General features: G+C 39.6%; 1 protein-coding gene across 3 annotated transcripts in view; it reads left to right on the top strand.

Annotated features, from left to right (window-relative positions):
• The window catches only part of LOC137643900 (gastrula zinc finger protein XlCGF57.1-like), a 37,912-nt gene extending 24,292 nt beyond the window's left edge, over window positions 1–13,620 (top strand). For all 3 annotated transcript variants that reach the window (XM_068376649.1, XM_068376648.1, XM_068376650.1), the window contains exon 3: window positions 8,150–13,620. In XM_068376649.1, the coding sequence (XP_068232750.1) occupies window positions 8,876–10,357 (1,482 nt within the window). In that variant the 5' untranslated portion in view covers window positions 8,150–8,875 and the 3' untranslated portion in view covers window positions 10,358–13,620. The remainder of the gene's footprint in view (window positions 1–8,149) is intronic.
• The last annotated feature ends 779 nt before the right edge of the window (window positions 13,621–14,399 follow it).

Raw genomic sequence — 14,399 nt, 5'->3', positions numbered from 1 at the left:
CAGGAATGTGGTCAGAAAGGGAGTTGGCCCTTCACATAAATTGAGACTCAGCTGGTGATGAGGTAGTTAGTGGCAGTTTTTTCAGACAGATTCAGGAGCAGGGGGCACCAGGACGGAGTCCTTGTTCCACATAGCAGTAGTACTATTGTCTTGGACAGACCCAAGGGGAGTCCTTCTCCTACCACTGTTTATACCAGGGAAGTTGAATGTCCTAGCCAATCATTTAAGTAGAAAACTACATGTACTTCAAAATGACTAGTCTCTCCATCATTTAGTGTTTCAAGAGATTCAGAGTTATTAGGAAGACCAAATGTGGTCATGTTTGCAGCCTTCCTCAGTAAGAAATGGAGATTTTTACTCTCCAGTTATGGATTACATGACTTGGTAAGTGGATGCCTTGATATAGGACTGGTTGAACTTTGATCTTTTTGCATTTCTGCTGTTCTTGATGTTTCTGGCAGTGATAAACTAGTTCAGGGTATCTTCAAACAGCAGGTTGATGCTGGTGGGTCCCTTTTGCCCTTAGAAAGAGGGGTTTACTGTGTGCTGTTTGTTGTTTGATTGCCCGAGGAGTATGCCTTGCAGGACCAATCTTCTCAGACAACCACTTTCAAGAGTTATTCACCCAAGCCCCCACATGCTTCATCTAGCTACATGGAGACTGTTCACCCTTTCTTCGGAGAAAAGGGCTTTATAGGCCCGATCTACTGTACTTTGAATTCTAAGAGAAAGTTCACCAATGATTTGTATCAGAGAGAGTGATGTATAGCACATATTTTGGTTGGTGCAGGTCCAAGAATGTCTAGTAACTAGGACTAGTTTTTATGATACTGTATTGTCAACTTTTTGCATTTAATATTTTATGAGTGGAAATTATGTTTTGTCTTTTTAGGGCTATAGGTCCATGCTTGATATTATTGTCAGACATTTTGAGTTGGGTTTATCCTTTGTAAGTGTTATTGCAAATGTATTCAGGTCTTTTGCAATTGAGTCCCCTCCAGTTGTCAGGTCTATTTATTGGAATTTAGATGCAGTGTTACAGTATTTGAAGAGCTCGTGTTTAGAACCTTTGGAAGGTCTCTCTTTAAAGGATGTTACGACCAAAATTGTTTTGTTTTAGCATCATCTTTAGTTGAGTATATCAGCGAGTTACTAGCTCTTTGCAAGAATGTGTGATTTTGTTTTGATAAAATTGTTTTGTCTCACCTGCCTATATTATGCATTTTTTCAGTGTTCCTTCATTAGGGAAAAAGGTGGGTTGTGCGTCCATTGTTTGAATAGGGCCATTAAGTTTTATTTTGACAAGGCTGAAAGCAATAGAGTAAAGGTTCTTAATTTGTTTAGGAGGCCTAGGGTTCCAGGGTATGTTCTCTCCGTGAATTTTGTCCTTTCTTATTAGTTATTAAATATTTAAAGCTCACAGGGAATGGATTTTGGTCAGGTAATGGACTTAGAGGTTTGGGTTAATGATATCAGTGTAGCTACTTCCCGTAATTTATTTTTTAAATCATTCTTTAGATAGAGTAATGGTAGCAGCTCAGTAGCATCATCAAGTTGGTTTTCACTCAAAACTGTTTAAAAGAAGCCATGTTTTCTCATGAGAATTACTACTGTTGAGTGCTGTGGTATCTGCATGTGATGGCCTAGTAGAAAGTGTGTACTGTATTCTGGGCTAATTTGTTTTTTAATATATTCCTTAAAATTTTGTTAGGTATTGGGTTTCGACTTTCATTAGGCTCTTTTCCTCTCTAACACAAATTTTTTAAGAGTAGAGTTCAGCTATATGAACCTTAGATGATATTCATAGAAATAACAGGCCAGTTCTGTATGAGTCGAGCTTGACTCATTGGGCTGTTTAATCTCCTCCCTTTTGAATTCCATAGAAATAACAGAATTTTTTATAATAGAATTAATTATGTCTGACTCTCATATGAGGATCATATCATTCCTCTCTGCATCCCCACTAACTAGTGATGTTAGGAGGCTTTTGAACAATTTTTGATTCCGTTGACTGAAATGACCTACCTAAGGTGTTTTGATTGTCATACTCTGGTGTATAGGCGCAATATATTGCAATTTGGGCCAGGCTATTGAAGTGATAGAAAATAAGAAATTTTAAGATAGACATTGACAATAAGAGGGCTTCAAGTTGGAAGTTATATGAAGCTGTGGGTGGTGTAGAAATGATTAATTTCATTATTGAAATTTAGATTTGCATGACTTTGTAAAAGTTGTTAGGTGATGATATTTTTATGAATTTTTGTGTGTATTTTCCTTTTATGTGACCAATACTTATTTTTTACGGTTCCCATCGGTGGATGCTCGGCCTTCCAAATGGCTTACTGTATCCCAGTTCCTGATCGTCCTGCCAGCTGACCTACCGATCTACCAGCGCAACCTTGCGCTGCAACGAAGTCCTTTGGACTTCGGTCCTGGACTCTTAACGCAGACCTGCTTAACGGTCCCCATCGATGGATGCTTTCCCTTTTTTAAAGGGCACATCCCAGTTCCTGATCGTCCTGCCATTGGTCATCCTACCAGCTGACCTGCCAACCTACTAGCACTACCTTCGCGTGCGCGCTCTCCGACAGTCTTACGCGTGCGAGCGCCAACGATCTTCCGTGCGAGGGTGCCAATGGTCTCCCAGGCAATAGTCTTGCACGCACGCGCCGATAGTCTTCCACTCGAGCGCGCCGGCAATCTTCCATGCACGGGCGGCGATGGTCTCCCACACGCGCCCCGATGATTTTCCGCACGCGCGCCAATAGTCTTGCGCACGTGCACCAACGATCTTCCGCGCGGATGTCTATGGCCTCCCGCGGGCGCCCGCCGATGATTTTCGGCACGCTCCAATGCTTTTGTGCGCTCCGACGATTTTCCGCACACGCGCCAACAGTCTTCTGCTCGCGCACGCCGACGATTTTCCGCGCGCACGCCGACGATCTTCCACGCGCGGGCGCCGATAGCCTCCCGCGTGCGTGCCAATGATTTTCAAAGCGCGCAAGCGCCAATGCTCTTGCACGTGTGCCAATAATCTTGCACCCGCGCGTGGCAACAGTTCCGTGCTCGTGGGCCGACTTTCATTCGCTTGTGGGCTCCTAGGGTCTCCCGCTCGCGCACCAACTGTATTGAGCGCGTGTGCGCCGACTCTCTTCTACACGCGGGCGCCGATGGTCTCCTGCACGCGCGCCAACAGTTTTGCGGGCACGTGAAGCTCACCTACAGTCTACCCGACGACCTTCGCACGTGCACACTCCAATAATCTTGAGTGCGCGCACGCAGCCGTCCGCACGCACCGACGGTCTTCTGCTTGTGGACACGTAGTACTCTCACGCACGCACCAATGCTCCTACCCTTGCGCAACCAGTCACGCTTCGGCGCATTCTAAGGAGAATGCACAAAACTACACAGTGCCTTACTGCGCGCCAGTGCTCTTCCTCACTTTCCTGTGCCCTCCTCCACAGTTACGGTCCCGGATCCAATGCGCCAGCTCTTGCCAAAGAATCAAGGCTCGAAGATCCAATGCACCAGCGCTTGCCTGCTCTCCAGGCAGATATTAAGCACCAGCATCATCTCGTGTGCCATCGCTCCAGACTCGCCTACACACTCGCACAATTGTCAGTAAAAAGGAATAAAACTTTTTGGACAGGTCACCATTGCCCCATTCCTCCCTGCAAACACATAAACATTGCCTCCGGGAAAAGAGGAATAAGGCTTCACAGAAGGATTCAAGATCCTAAAGATTCCATCCTACAAGGGAATTGAAACGGGGAATCCTTGGTCCCTGTCTCTTCTGAAGTTTCTTTTTCCTTGACAGACCTTCGTCAGCAAACAGGAAAGCATCAACAGACTGATCTCTAGATCACTGTTTGCTGATGGCTAGTTCATAGTTTACTGATCGCTAAGTCGCCGATCACCAGATCGCCAATTGCTAGCTCAATGCTGATCTTTGACCTCTAGTCCCTCCAATGACTAACGATCTCCAATTGCCAGCGTTTCCAATCACCGATTGCTAGTCAATAACCAGTCATCAGCTTGCTGATCACTAGATCACCGATGGGCAGCTCATCTTTCTTCGATCATTGAACTCAGCTCGCTGATCTCTGACCAGCCCATCTTCAGCTTGCTCATCTCTGACCAAACAGGGGGGACCATAATCAGCTTGCTGATCTCGAACTCACCATCGGCTCACAGACCACCGATTCATCGGTCATCGGCAATTTGCCAGCAGTTCATGACTGGAACGTACTAGTCAACCGTTTCCTGTAGTTCCTAGATCAGAAGGTATACAACATACTTATCGCTACTGGCCGTTCGCCATCACACTAAAGTGATCGGCAAACGTTCGACAACCCTCATCAACGGCTTGCCGACAGGGAACCACTTGCGATCACTCTCCAACTGCACAGTAACCACGATACCCAACGGTTAACCATTGATTAACATTCGCCAGATTGATTCTATTCTAAGGAATAGCATCAATACCATCAGGGCGCATGGTAAGGCTAAGCGTTGCCTTCCTTTTAAAGAAATTCTCTCTCAGAGAAGAATTCTTACACTGGGTATCGCGCCTGATCCTTTACGACGCGAGTCAAGACTCCAGTGTCGACAATCTTCCATGCAAAAGGATCACCAAGGAGCTGTCCCTTTGGGTCGATGTCCACACCATGTTGGAGTTCGAACAAGTTCTAAGACCTCAGGTCATCATTTGCACACTGGACCTAAAGGACACTTACTCCCAGGTCCAAACCATCCATCTAGGAAGGTTGGAAGATTCAGTCTAGACAAACAAGAAACTCCAGTTCAAGGCACTGTGCTTCGGTCTTTCCACCACACCCATCCTGGTCTCACAGGATCGGCTTCTGTCTCTTCTCTCTCTGGACGACTGACTGACCTTAGCAGACTCACTGGCAACCTTGCATTAACACTGGAACTTCTGAAGTCTTTTTTACCAAGATCCAGTGATCAGGGTAAACCTACGGAAGTCTTCCCTACTTCCCTCCCAGGAGACTGGTGTATCTGGGAATGATTCTAAACACCAATCTCAAAAAAAAACCTTCTCGAAACAAGAACGACTTCCATTCCAAGAGACTTGAGTCAGAAAAAAGAAGAAAGGAGGGACCATAGTGCTGCACCACGACCTCAGCCCTCTGGACAGAGCCCGAAGGTACCCTCACTTAAATCTCTTAAGAGATAAAGGCCAACTTTCCGGTCCTTCAGAAGCCTCATCGGTTCCTAACAGACCACTCAGTGATGTGATGGACGACACACCACACACCACATAGAGACTCGCATCGACAAGCAAGAAGGAACTTGCTTGTAGCCTCTTCCCATCAAATACCCTGTAGTATAAACACTAAGATGGGCCAAAGTCCGTTCGGTACCACTATTCAGCCCACTTCATTCCAAACTTGAAGAACGTGCTCGCCGACAATCTGTGCACAGCATCTCAGATAAGGTATACCGAATGGACTTTGGATCGCCATGTAGCCAACAAAGTCCCGACTTTACGAGGTCCTCCAACTAGGGGGTCTGTTCGCAACGCTCCTGAATCTCAGGCTACCGTTGCTCACCAGCCCTAGACCCCAAGGCTCTCTGGCAACAACGGTGGGTACAACAATGACGTTTACGTATCATCCCTTTTATCTGGAGAAGGGCACTCAACAAGGCTAGAACATCGGTCAACCTCTCAAGGACTCTCCTAGCTCTGCTATGGCATTATGCAGAGCGGTCTCCAAACCTTTGCAGCTCCTGATAGTCTCCAAGAGAACCCTCTCCACATAACAGACAACCCACTTTGACACCTACCACAAGCTACTGTATAGCTTTGCTATGATTGTACGCCTGAAGACTACCCAATACCTCTTTGCGAAAAGGTTGTCTAGATATCTGAGGAATTCCTCAGCATCAGTCTACCAGGCAGTATCGCGTCTTGTGTGGTTGGTGTCATGTGAAAGTGTCTCTCCACTCGATACTCGATTCCAGCAATAGCGGAATCCTCGAGTATATACAAGTGGAAAAGACCCCTTATTCAGTTTCGACAGGTAAAGATGATCACTCAATCTTGATCCTTCACCTTCAAACTGAAAGAAAGGGACACCCTCTCATCGATAGACTTTTCCTAACTCATACAGACTTACAACTTGCCTATCCCCAGTTGGAATTGAGACCTTCCTCTCGGAACATGGTTCAAATTCTCCGATCCCTAAAGGGACTACCTTATGTTCCACTTTACCAGGCAACAAATTTTCTCCAGATTTAAGAACACAATGTTCCTACACATTCGGACAACAACCATACGAGTCAAGGAACTTCATGGTCTCTCTTTCGACATCGCCCATTATTGAGAAGGGCGAAAGACAATGTTCAGTTTCTTCCCTGAGTATGTCGCCAGACACAGTCTCCAGAGGTGATGGATTCTACACAAGTCTCCACTCGGTAACGGATGATCCAGATCATCCGTTACTGTACCCAGGGTAAGGTATGAGACTTTACCTAAAGAAAAGGGCAACAGCCCACCCGGGTCCCTTCTCTTGTCATCAGCACTGGGAGAGACTAGAGGAGGATCACTGAAACATCATCTCGACATGACGACTCACAGTGTTAGGGGCATAACTATGCCCCTGGTCCTTCTTAGCAGATTACTCTGTGACGCAGGTTTTACAAGAAAGGATGTGAATGCTCCAGGTGACTTTCACAACCTTTCTCCTGCAAGACGTGACCCACAGGAACTCGATACGATCTCTATCGGTCTGGTGGTGGCTGCACATCAGTTGGTTGTATACCTCAAGCTCCTTATTGGACAAGTAGCAGAAGGTTGAGGGCACTGTTACCCGGTTTTAGTCTGCGTGAATGAAAAGATTTGACTGGCTCTTATTCTTTTCTTTATCCTACCCTCTCGTGGGGAAAGCAGCATCCTGGGTTCTCTGCATAAGCTGACCTCAAACCACTGCAGGTAAACCATGTTCCCTTGTGTACCTAGTATTAAGCTAATACTGTTGCGTCCCCATACCCTGGCAAGGTGGTATTGGGAAAGTCTTGGTTACATCAGGTTTTTCCTACATAGACTCAGAATAACTTTACCTAGACAGTCACACTACTGCACGTCTCAACACACAGCTTGCGTAGGCCGTGGACCTTGCGTAGCAAGGTTTTAGCGAGGGCAGGGACTCCTTATTTTTTAGTACTTACATACTCAGATAAGGAGCCCCCAAGCAAAGCCAAAAGCCAGATTGGCAGGGACGTCCACCCTTCCTAATGGGTGAGTCACCCCTAATAAATAGTGTGGTTTGTATTCCAGTTATGGAACAAATGACAAATTCGCAGGTAATTTGTATTTTTCCTAACTATACAAACCTTAGATATTTATACAAACTTGCCCGCCATCCCTATCACCCTTGAAGTCCTACCTCCAAGCAGAGTGACTACATCACAGGTGTGTGAACGGGAGTGGTAGCAAGCTACCCCCCCTTACCCCCGCTAACTAGCTGTATGGGTACTTAACCCTCGCTAAATTTTAATGAATGTCATTTTACCTCCGCCAAAAGTATAACCCCTAATAAATAGCTAAGGTTTGTATAGTTAGGAAAAATACAAATTATCTATGAATTTGTCATTTTTGTAATTACCAGAAGCTATGATTTTTTATACACATACAGTATACTGTACAACATTTACCATGATCTTAAATTATATTAAAGTGTAACTATTCCAAAGGCAATGTTCAAATGGACTAATATTTTACCAATCCCCAACCTACTGGACATTCAGCCAATTGATACATAGTACAGTGCAATATTCAACTCAATATGTACAGATGCACTTAAGTTTCCTTGCTTAAAAGTGGGCATAACTTTCCAGAATGATGTGTATTGTGGGGAATCACACAGTACTCGCTCTATAGTGTTTAGAAAAATTCAGTGCTTATGAGGGGATATCCTTTATTGCTATAAAACTTAGGCAGTTAAATGTATTGATTAAATAAACAAAATGAGAATAAGCAAGAATTACTATACTTGTGCTCTATGTCTGTCCTTTAGAGAAGTTGTACTTAAACTGAAGAATTGTATTTATTATGATGATTGTCTATTACAGAGAAAATTATACTCTCCTGGTAAATACGTTACCGTACTTCATTTATTTTTTACAGTGTGTAAGCAGTTTCTCCTCTCTTTCACCTGCCATGAATGAACTTATCTGGAAATAATGAGAGGGAAGTAAGTTACCCCAGATGAAGCATCATCTAGAGTAGAGTGATTAGAAGCCCTTGACCCATGACCATACAGCATTTAAGATCATCTCAAACAGAGAAAAGGTCGTTAGAAGTCAGCGATGCAGATGGTGAGGTGTGTGAAGATTTTTAGTGATGATATTAGACAAGAAGGTAATGTTAGGACCTGTTGATTGTTTCATTTACTTTTATGTAAATTTGTTGAAGTTATTAAATAGCTGCAATAATAAATGTCATTGAGACTTTTGGTTATCACAGTGAAAATTTATCTCTACTGTACTGTTCTTATGACTTGTTTTTAATTTTTCATTTATATAGTACTGTTATTGGTAAATGCCAAATGAATTGTTTATGGTGGTTGATTATTTTTTAAATATTATTTTAAGCTTAAGGAGAATGATTTGAGATTACTTTGTATGCTTTACATTATTCAATAGAACACTTGAATTCAGCTAACTGGTGAAAGATGTATGAGAATGAAATAATTATTTCTAATAGAGGGGTTTCTTAGCTAAAAAAATTTAATCATATTAAATATAAGACATGATCTTGTCCCTTTTGGAAATGTTTCTCGATTAGCTGAAAATATTTAAAGGCAGCAAAGCCAAGAAGGATTTGGAACTATACCTTGGGCATCTCAAGAAAATGGAAGCTGAAGATTCAGTATCACTTCCTTCAATTAAACAAGAAAATGAAAGATTGGAGGATGATCAGACTGATATCACTGTTCATAATTCTATTATTTTAGAACCATATGTAGAAATCAAGACAGAGCCAGAATTTATTGATGTTGATAGAATTGACGAGAAATATTCATCCAAAAATATAAAGGTTGAGGAAGACCCACTGAATTGTGATAAAGATTGTGGTAAGAAAATCTTCGATGGGGAAAATACAGAATCAAATACAAATATTTCAGATGGTTCCCAGGTACCTTTTCTATCATATGGGAAACTACTCTATCAGAAATGGGGTCATGAAAGTAATAAGAATAATTGCAAAGAGGTGGAAACAAGTGTAGAGGAAACTCGTACAGAAAAGAAGTCCTTAACCAACTCTGACGATGGGAAAAGTTCTCAAGTACGTCATCCAAAAAAGCGCATGAAAACTAAGACGGGAAAGAAATCGTACACTTGCCCCGAGTGTCAAAGCAGTTTTCACCACCCAAGTTATCTCAAAAGGCACTTGAGAACTCATACGGGTGAGAAGCCGTTCACTTGCACTGAATGCCAGAGTAGCTTTTCTCACCTACATAGTCTCAAAATACACATGAGAATTCATACTGGCGAAAAGCCTTTTACCTGCAGTGAATGTCAAAGTAGCTTTTCTCATTCTTATAGTCTCAGATTGCACATGAGAACTCATACGGGAGAGAAGCCTTTCACTTGCCCCGAATGCGGGAGTAGTTTTTCACGTTCCGGTCATCTCAAAGCCCATTTGAGAACTCACACGGGAGAAAAGCCATTCACTTGCACCATATGTCAGAGTAACTTTTCGCAATTAGGCAGTCTCAAAATGCACATGAGAATTCATAATGGAGAGAAGTCATTCACCTGCAGTGAATGTCAAAGTAGTTTTTACAGGTCAAGTGACCTTAGAAAGCACATGAGAACTCACACTGGAGAGAGACCATTTTCATGCACGGTATGTCAGAGTAGTTTTTCGCATTCGGGTCATCTAAAAACCCATATGAGAACTCATACGGGGGAGAAACCATTCACTTGCACAGAATGCCAAAGTTGCTTTGCCGACTCCAGTAGTCTCAAATTACACATAAGGACCCATACCGGAGAAAAACCATTTGTATGTACCGTATGTCAGAGTTGTTTTGCCCACTCTGGTCATCTCAAGTCTCACATGAGAACTCATACGGGCGAGAAGCCGTTCACTTGCTCGGAATGTCAGAATAGCTTTTCCCACTCTAGTGATCTCAAAAGACATATGAGAACTCACACGGGAGAAAAGCCCTTTACTTGCACCGATTGTCAGAAGAGTTTTTATTGTTCGAGTGATCTCAAAAGGCACCGGAGAACTCATACGGGAGAGAAGCCCTTTTCTTGCACTGAATGTCAATGTTGTTTTTCTCACTCTAGTAGTCTCAAACTGCACATGAGAACTCATACGTGAGTGATGCTCGTTTTTTTTAGCACTAGTGTAGAAATGGATTTACCCATTTGGATAATTAAAAAAGAATTCGAAAGGCACGTGAAGATTCATACAAGAGAGGTGTATATATTTAGTTTTCACTGTATTACAAGGCAGTTTATTCTGTTGAATGGTCTCAAAATAATATTGAAAACTCGCTAAGATTAGGTGCTATTCTCTTGTATACGAGAACTCATATCAGAAATAAACTATTGATTTTTACTATGTGTGGTATTACAGTACAGTAGTTATTTTCAGCTATTGTTTTAAAGAACATATAAAACTCTTTAAAAAAGAGGTTCAGTTGATGAACAATACCTACAAAAAAAAAAATATTTTTCTAGGCAGTGCTTTAAGTATTAACTTTGAAAATAGCAAATACAGTACAGTATTGTATTTTACTGCATTTTGCTACCTTAGTCAAATGTGGATCTGAATCAAAGTCTGTTTCGCTGTCAGATTTCATTAAAAGATTGGGAGCAATGGTCGTTGTAAGCATGCTCATTTTGTGACCTGAAACCTGAAAGATAAAAGGAATATCAGTAGGTTAATGGCAATTAAAATTCTTTACATACAATATTTCAAATATTGTTGTGGATCAAATCCATCGCATTTCTGTTAATGTTTGCAACAGTATTTAGTTTAAGTTTCTAAAGTATATAGTCTATATCAAAAGGTCTTTTTATTTTCATACGGCGAATTGTTGCTCTTAAGTACTCCTTTCTTACTTGTTCCTAGAATGTACAAAATTCTTACACTACACTCTCTATTATTCTCAAATTTGAAGCTATATTTTAGGATACAGTATTCCTAATTACTAATTCTCACTTTCACAAGTTATTAATTTCTTTTCATCGTCTACCTTTGATAGTTCATTGGTTACTATATTTCCAAAAATTTATTTTCTTTTGCCTTTTACTTTTGGTGATGAAGTCCAAATACAAGCAATCATCTTGGTATGCTCCCAGTATTTTTTAATTAGATTGCGATCTACTCAATACCATACATACAGTACTATTTAGAAACTTGATTAATGCTTGATTAATGTACCAGTGATGAACAAATACATTTTCAGTATAAATGTAATGGCAAAATATATTTCTTAGAACCCAAGAAAAATTTTATAGATAACACGAGGTATATTCAAACTTAAAAAATCTAATGTTTATGAATCATTAAAAATAAATGCAGTACAATATTTGATTTATATAAAGGGGTTTGTTTGAACTGAGTTAAAATTCTTTGCAATTGTGTTAATTTCATCTGAATATTGACTATAATTCCCCTCCATGGCTATTTCAAGTAATTATTTAAGCAATTCATTATGAGGTTTCAGATCAGGTGATCATTCATAGCTCTGAGGTTGGCCATTTCAAAGGTTTAGCAAATTTACTATGATAAATTTTTCAACCTTCTGCCAAGTATTTTAGAATTTCTAGAACCAAAAATTCTGCCTATAGTAGCATCACCATCAAAATTGTTGAACTTCCTACTTTAGATTAAGGAAAGAAAATTTTATCAAATTGCAATCCTAAGTAAGGGCACTTGTATTCCAATCGGAGAAAATCTATGACTATGATGAAACCCCAAAATATTTTAATGTAATAAAAAAATTAAACTCTTGAAGAAATTGTTAGGAAAGCTTTTTAAAAAAAATATTCAAGTAGGAAAAGAATAGATGCACTGTACACATAAGGCCTCTAAGTAATTAATATCCTACTTTACATTCGTTCATGTTTACTAACAGAAATGGACAAAGTTGACCTAAACTTCATGGAGCAATGAGGATTGCCAGACTTGGGCCATAGTAGTAGTACACCTTCACCTCAGAATCACAATGACTTTTCGTATTCTATAATTTATTAGTTTGCAAAAGTTACAGAAAAATAAAGTAGAAGCAGGGACAGTGTTAGATAGCAGATGGCCCACTGGGTACATACAATCGCCCATCCATTAGCACGTCTGCTTTTATGACCCTATGGCATTATATTTATTACTGTATATGAATATAGAAAATTAGATTTTAATCATTACATACAAATGAAAATACGCGAATGTTGATATAATTATATTAGATATATACAACAAATTATGAATATACCCTAAAAAACAATTATGTACACCTTGTTTATTTACAGTATTTAAGTGTCAGATTTCCAGGACATAGACCTTATGCGTGACGATGAGAAGTAACTTTATTCACCTTTTTGTATATCTTGTATCCATTATTGACCTTACTTCTACTGTTTTTCCTCACTTGCTACCTATTTATACAAAGATTGATAAATATTTTGTGATTATTTGAGGCAATGAAGGTGAACTCAGTTTCAAACATTGTTCATTTTATTTTGTAATAGTTAACTAAGTGGCACTTGTTGGTAATCTGAATGAACTCTTGTACCGTGTACAGTAACTAATCTTATCGTATTTGTTTAATTAAATTTAAAGATTCTATCTTAACCAAATATTTGATTATTTAATTAAGTTTACAAAATCACAACTTGCAAGTCTATTTCATTTTGTTTATCTTATATAACTTTTTATATTTCTGCTTTCATGAGAAACATTATCAATTATATTTTGATTCAAGTTGGGGTAATAAGTTGCCCATTCAAGTATTGTAGATAAAAAGATAGACAATTTTCTTAAATATGTACTGGAGTACTAGCAGTATTTTCATCGTAAAAAAACTAAAACATATTGTACAGTGTAAAAGACATTATATTGTCACTTACATGAATGGTTCTAAGCTTTCTAATTGTTTAAAGGCATGCCGCCTCTAATCCTGTAACTGTACTTATGAATATTGAAAAAAAAAATGCCAAGTTTTAAAAGATGTACATCTAGGGAATAGTCATCCTTGATAAGCTATACTTGGTTTGTGATATCAAGTGAACTACCTTATACTCTACAGTAAGTTTGATATCTGTTTGTGCTGTAGTTTAAAGACAAGCAAAACCTGTAGAATAAATGGAGGTAGTTATAATCAAATGCTATTTATCATTTAAAAATGTTGCAGCTTGTAATGAAAATTAAGTTCTAAGTGAAATACTTGTGATCCTCAGTCTTATTAGTATGATATTTATTACAAGAGTATACTGTATTAGATAAAATTTTTATGCCTTATGATCTTTTCACTTTTATTCCTACTATATATTTCATAATTATGATTCTGTATCACCTTATACTGTATTACCATTTATTTCTAATTTAAGGTTAATGTACATAGACTTCATTTTTTTAAATGAACATTAAAGAAATTTAGTTGTCAGAATATTTTTCTTTCATTCTATCCTTAGAGTGATTTGTTTATTATAATAGACTACCTTAAAAATGAGGGTATACATTGGACTCAGTATATTTTCTAAAGTATTTAAATCAAGTTTATTTATCTACAAAGGATGGGAAAAAACTCCTTTATAGACAGTTGCCTGTCTTATAAAATACGACAGGTTCTATTAAATATTTCAGATACTGTACATTTAAACACAGAAATCCCAACAAAACCAATAGAAATGTTACTGCCTGATGTTAATATTCCATGTAAATTAAGGGAAATTACCATTTCAATCAACTGAAACTTTTGGTATAATTTGCAATGATAAAACCTTATACTGGACTTAGGTTACAAATCGAATTGTATAATACTGTAACTGAATGTAATAAGTACTAGGTTAGCCAAGGCACCAGCCACCATTGAGATCAGACTGCTAGAGAGTTATTGGGTCTTTTGACTGGCCTGATAGTACTACATTCGATCCCTCTCAAGTTATAGCTCATTATTCCTTTGCCTGCACACACCGAGTAGTTTAGCCTTTTCTTCGCACATCTGATAAGATGAAGATAACTGAGAAATTATTCACTCAAGGGCTAACTACTGCTCTTTAATTATTCAGTGGCTACTTAACACCTGGTAAGACTAGAAGAGAGATTTCAACCATGGTAAGCAGCTCATCTAGGGCACTTCAAAATCCAATCATTGTTCTCTAGTCTTGGGTATTGCCATAGACTGTACCATGGTCTT

The sequence above is a fragment of the Palaemon carinicauda genome, chromosome 7 (assembly GCF_036898095.1).
Source record: "Palaemon carinicauda isolate YSFRI2023 chromosome 7, ASM3689809v2, whole genome shotgun sequence".
Classification (NCBI taxonomy): Eukaryota; Metazoa; Arthropoda; class Malacostraca; order Decapoda; family Palaemonidae; genus Palaemon; species Palaemon carinicauda.
The sequence above is the reverse complement of the archived record's forward strand: the minus strand, read 5'-3'. Positions and strand labels throughout refer to the sequence as shown.